Consider the following 5,921-nt stretch of genomic DNA (forward strand, 5'->3'; position numbering starts at 1 on the left):
AGACACGCGACCAACTACTACTGTAAACTGGAAGAATGTTGCACACGCACGACCATGAAGTTGCTCACTCTCGTTGGTATAGTCGCACACGTGCGACCGCTTGAAATAAGTGTTTTCTTTAGTCAGCTAACACTATAACGCTTGTATGTTCTGTAAGTTATCAATCTTGAATTTTCTAAAGAGCATAGAAAGAGTTGCACAACCATATTTTCAGAGTTGCACATTGACTACCATGCAGTTGGTCAGGGCTGTTGTCAAAGTTGCATATCCTACTGGTAGGGATTTGCTTAAGTCGATCTATTTTTGCTAGTCACATTTTTTGTTGGCATCTGCAGTATTGTAGTTGCGCATATAGTAGTTCTCGGTTGGATATGACTATGAAAACTTGTACAACACTACTATAAACTGGAAGCATGTCGTCCTACAAGTAGGCCTCATCGCCCACCTTTTTTGCAACTAGGCAGGTCCCCTTATCCAAGTTGTTTTGAATGGTTGGTGAAGGAGAGGTGCACAATACCATCCAACTAGTTGACATCCTCAGTCTTTTTGTAGCTACGTTGACACCCTCAACATTTTCTTCTAGAAGCCTGAAACCTGAATGTGCAATTTTTTGATTGGTCATGCAAGTGTTGAATATTTCTTTTACCAAGACTATCTAATTAATTGGCATCCTTAAGATTTATAGTTGCACAAGAGTATTCAATTAGTTGGCATCCACAACATTTCTACTTGCACAAACAATATCCAACTAATTGACATCTTCAGCCTTTCTAGTTACACGGGAATAACTATTTTTTTAGTCCCATCTTCAAATTTTTGAGGGTTGCCCAAGAGTATCTAATGACTTGGCACCCTCAGCCTTACTAGTTTCACATGAGTATTTAATTAGTTGGCATCCTGAGCATTTTCTAGTTACACAATAGCATCTAACTAGTTGACATCCTCAACCTTTCTAGTTGCACAAGAGTAACTATTTCAGTTGGCATCCACATTTTGTAGTTGCACAACTAACATAATATCGAGTTGGCATCATCAAACCTTTTTTATCCGTTTTTTCTGAAGAAGAACAAATATTTTGTGTGTAGTGTTAACTAATCACCTTTGGCTCCTTTTGTTTTGCAAAACCGCGGGTTATCACGTCGGAATGTGATCACCTTTGGCACCTTTTTCTGATGACAAGAAAAAGAATTTCGTCTTCTTTTCTGTTTCACTTTTAGTAACATCCTATAGAACATATTCCCCCTATTGCAATTTGTGTGAGACAAGCCTATTTGTACGCTCGTTTTTAATACTGTTCTTGTGCGTTTTCTAGTCTGGTTTCTTTGCTGCACACATTTACAGCAAAAGTTGGGCTTTGGATACAAGTTTAGTTGCACAGTTATATGTTTATATTTGCAGACAGCAAACCCAGTCTTTTTTAGTTTCATCTAGTCTGTGTGTTGGTTGTACACATTTTTTGCAGGAAAAGATGGACTGAATGTAGTGTCTGTGCAAATAGAAGCCCATATTTGTGCCAACTAAACATGAATCCAAAACCATCTTTTCCTTCAATGTGTGCAACCAACAACCAAAAGATTAGAACAGATGGTCTCCAGTCTGGGCTGTTTTGTTGCACATTAACATAAAAAGGTTGGCTTGGACCCATGCTTAGTTGCACAAATATGTTTAGAAACAGTACAACCAGTCCATCTTTCTAGTTTGGGATGTTTTTTTTGCACACATGTTGCAGGAAAGTTGGTTATGGACCAATGGCTTAGTTGCACAAATATGTGCTTCTTTTTGCACAAACAGTACATCCAGTCCATCTTTCTAGTCTGGGTTGTTTGTTGCATATATTTTACAGGAAAGTTGTCCTTGGATTAATGCTTAGTGTGCACATATATTTACTCCTTTATAGTTTTGGTTGTTGGTTGCACACATTGCAGGAAAAGTTGGCTAGGATACATGATTTAGTTGCACAAATATGGGCTTCTATTTGCACAGACACTACATCCACTTCATATTTTTAGTCTGGGCTGTTTGTTGCACATTTTTTTGCAAAACTACTCCCTTGTGTCTATTTGCACACATCCAGGCAGAAGTTGGTTTTGCTACTGGGTCTACTTGCACAGAGTGGTGTTTAATTACACAAACATCAGATTACTGTTGCTACTCCCTCCAATTATGGAGAAGATCGGTGGTAGATCCAGAGGCAAAGGGGAAGGGAAAGTGAAAAAGGGAGGATCTGGAGCCAGAAGGGAACTTACCTTGATTGATGCTGCCTGGTACGCCTCTCTCCTCCCTCTTGTTACCACTTCAGTTCTTGCCAAAAAAATCACCTTGTTTGGTTTGCCATAGCGGCTCTGTAGGTTTTTGGATCCAAGATGGGATCCCCTTTTTTTATGGAGAAGAAGGAGACGCCCGTGGAGGAGGAAGTGTGGGCGAGGGAGATGTAGGAAGCTTCTGGAGGGTAGTGGGGTCACTCGATAGCGACCGGGCATGATGTTTCTGTTTCGTGGTTTTCACGTGTCGGAAGGACGCTTTCCTTTTTGGAAACTGGGGGATGAAGTTTTCCTTATCTGGTCGGCCGCTTGCGAGCGCAAGCGAGCCAACGGCCACCAGCCAGACGCGGGAGGTGAAAATGCACATCCACGAGGTAGGGGGGGAATGCACATCAACTATTAGCAGTTGGCCGAGCGGCACATGCAGTTGCACATCGTCTACTAGGCAGGTGGACGAGACAACAGATGAAGTTGCTCATTACGTGAAGTTGGTTCATGTAGGACTAAAATTGCACCACACAGTATTATAGTTGATTGCGGTAGCACAAACGTTGGTTTAAAAAATAGTTGCATCTCATAGTATAAAAGTTGCACCATCTAGTACAACCAGTTGGCAATGAAAAAAGTTCATCGAAACATATATAAATGGGGTCTAGTTTTAAAGATCTCGTCGCGAGGGTTTCAACGATGAAAACGGATTTTAATTTTGACATGTAATTCAAAAGTTATAGCTTTTTGAATTTTTTGAAATGCAATTAATTGTCTTTTTTACTTTATTACTGGCATGGTAGAGCACATGAAAAAGAACTTGGGCCAGCATAAAGGAAGTGCGTTGGGAGATGCTTTTCGATTTTGGTCTCCCAAAAGTCAAGCGGACTTTCCTAATCAGGAGATGGGACATAAATTTTCCTAATACAGCCGGCTGCCGAGGAGTGCTAGCGAGCGCACGGCTGCTCGCTAGACGCGTCCTTTATTATTAGGTAAAGATAAAGATAAAGATAAAGAGGTAAAGATCTAGATATGAATGTAATTTAGAATGAAGGCAATACAAGTCCGAATTTGTAAAAAAAAAATACTAGGGCGAAATACTGTCGTTTGCTAGCCGGGCCAAGCCAAACATGTCAATTCTGAAGACACCTGCAAAACCAAATCTAGGCCATTCATATGCCCACCGGCCAGAATACATACGGGTTCCATTTCCATCTCAAGGGGTCCTATCTCAACGGACTCGTCCAGTCATCCTCCTCCGGCTCTTCCCCACCCTGCTCTTCTGATCCTGTTGCAGTGCCAATCCAGCCAGTTCGCGGACGTCAAGTAATAGAGCAGGATGGCTTCCTTAATGGCAGAAAGCAACGTCGTTTGTCCGCCCGACGTGTGAATGTCGTGCACACAAAAGACCATGACGGAAACGGCGAGACATGCTCCAGTGGCTCTAGTCTAGGCTGCTGTGAGCTGATAAAGTCGTTTTTGGATCTACCCCACACTGTCAGCATGAACACCATCACTGTCGACGTAGCTAGTATGGCAAACCAGCAACGGAAAAGTGTATATATAACGGTGAAATACGCAACCTAATACATCGTCTGTATAATTTTCGCGGTGAAATACTCATTACAATACATGTTCTGTGGTTACAACTTACAAGCCAATATGTACACATTCATCATGGTTTCATGATAGATCACACGCAGCTACGTACGACAATACAAGCAACCCCGCACATACTTTGATTGGGTCGCGTCGTTACAGTACCTATTTATCATCTACACATCTATATGTACACACGCAATCTTAATTAATGTCAGATTATTTATCTACGAGTAGCTAGTTTAGTCGATCGGATAAGCGTGTCAGGAACGTACGGTGCTTATAGCGTAGCGAACCAAACAAGCCAGCTAGTGACGTGCACCACTGATCGAATCGGCTAGACAGGGTAGGACGCGAGCTGGGCGAGGCCGCAGACGCCCTCGCCGCGCACGCCGCGGCGGATCCTGACGTAGCCGCGCTCGCCCCACGACGCGCCCCACGAGTTCTTCATGATCCAGTATTTGCTGCCGTCGCTCGCCGTGCCGTACCCGACCGCCGTGATGGCGTGGTTGAGCTCCGTGCCGCAGCCGGACCCGCCCAGCACGCCGCTGTCGTAGAACCGGAACACGCTGTCGCCGCCGTTGATGGCCACGGACACGGGCTGGTGCGCCACGGCCGCCATCAGCGCGGCCTCGTTGTTGGCCGGCACGTCCTCGTACCCCCGGATGGACGCGGCCGAGGCCGAGCGGCGGCACGACCCGTCCGTGCCGCGGTACGGGTAGGACGACTCCGTGGTGAGGCCGCCGCGGCGGACCATGTACTCGAAGGCGTTGTCCATGAGGCCGCCGGCGCAGCCCTCGTCGTCGCCGTTCACGTCGCAGTCCACCAGCTGCTGCTCCGACAGCGACACCAACCGCCCCGTGCGGATCTTGGTCAGCCCTTCCACCGCCGCCACCGCCGAGAACGCCCAGCAACAGCCTGCATATGCATGTCACCCAAAGTTATTGGATTAGTACATGATGAAACGGAGGCAATTAAGCTTAGGACATGTCCGAAATGGAAAATTAAGAATGATACTCCAATCATTGAAGTAAAGTTAGCATTGACCCTCTTGCTGTCTGGGTTGACCGAAAAGTGCACGCATGACTTGTTTGTAGACTCTGGTCCTCCTCCCGGTACAATCTCACGTCATTTTTTTTACTTTTCCGTTTGACCGCATGCGCGTGTTGCCACTTGCAAATTCTTTTTAACATTTTTATAAGTCTAAAGAAAGTTCGATTGAGGTGGTAATTGTTCAGGTGCTTGCAATGTTCTGCAGCTTAGTTTGCATGCATCTGCGGTAGCGTGCGTGCCAGTGTTGTCGTGTTGATTGTACGTACCGCAAGAGCCTTGGTCCTTGACGCCGGTGACGGCGCCCATGGCCCTCCAGTCCATGCTCCCAGCCGCGTCGGCCAGGCTGAAGTTCTCGTACCTGAACCCGCCGGCGCCGCTCCCCGCGCCAGCCACCGGTCGGAGGCCGGTCCTCGCGGCGCGGAACTCCTCGTCGGTGAGGTCGGCGAACCTGTTGGTGGCCAGCCGGTGGCTGCTCTCCTCCGCGGCGTTAAACGAGTCGATGAACTTGGCGTTGGCGCGGAATACCTCCAGGCGCCGCGCCTTCTCCTCCTCGTCCGCGTACGTGCGCCCGTGCTCCGCCATCCACTTCTCGTGCCTCGACACCATGGCAGCGTCGACGGCGATGGCGTCGTTGCCGGCGAGCTCCCGTGCCGCGTGCGCACGGGGAGCGGCGACGGCGCTGCTCACGACGAGGAGCGCGAAGATTAACGTGGGCAGAGACATGGCTAGCTGTGGCCTGTGGGAGTGTGCTACTAGAGCTCAGGGTGTGTGGTAAGGCTACGTGTTGCTTAAGCTTCTTGTTTGCCCAAATGCTGCAGGGATGGCATTGGTTTATATAGAAGGAAAGTTAGGCATGGATTTTCAAGTGCATATTAAGAAAAATGTACACGACCACACTGGCAGCACACTCACGACGTCACTCGCTCACTCACACCCGTACACGTCCTCCCACACGCTATGCATGCACGCTACTGCCTTCCATTGCAAATTGCAAGTTGTGCGTATGACGTATTTTGAATG

The 5,921-nt window shown here is 47.2% G+C and overlaps 1 protein-coding gene across 1 annotated transcript; it reads right to left on the minus strand.

Moving 5' to 3' along the window:
* Positions 1-3,845: 3,845 nt before the first annotated feature.
* Positions 3,846-5,708, minus strand: LOC123122864 (senescence-specific cysteine protease SAG39). The gene is made up of 2 exons (XM_044543227.1): positions 5,168-5,708; positions 3,846-4,766 (listed from the first exon to the last, which is right to left on the minus strand). Exons 1-2 carry the CDS (start codon positions 5,622-5,624, stop codon positions 4,186-4,188), a joined length of 1,038 nt encoding a protein of 345 aa, XP_044399162.1. The 5' UTR covers positions 5,625-5,708; the 3' UTR covers positions 3,846-4,185.
* Positions 5,709-5,921: the final 213 nt, after the last annotated feature.

The sequence above is a fragment of the Triticum aestivum genome, chromosome 5D, assembly GCF_018294505.1.
Source record: "Triticum aestivum cultivar Chinese Spring chromosome 5D, IWGSC CS RefSeq v2.1, whole genome shotgun sequence".
Taxonomy (NCBI): domain Eukaryota; kingdom Viridiplantae; phylum Streptophyta; class Magnoliopsida; order Poales; family Poaceae; genus Triticum; species Triticum aestivum.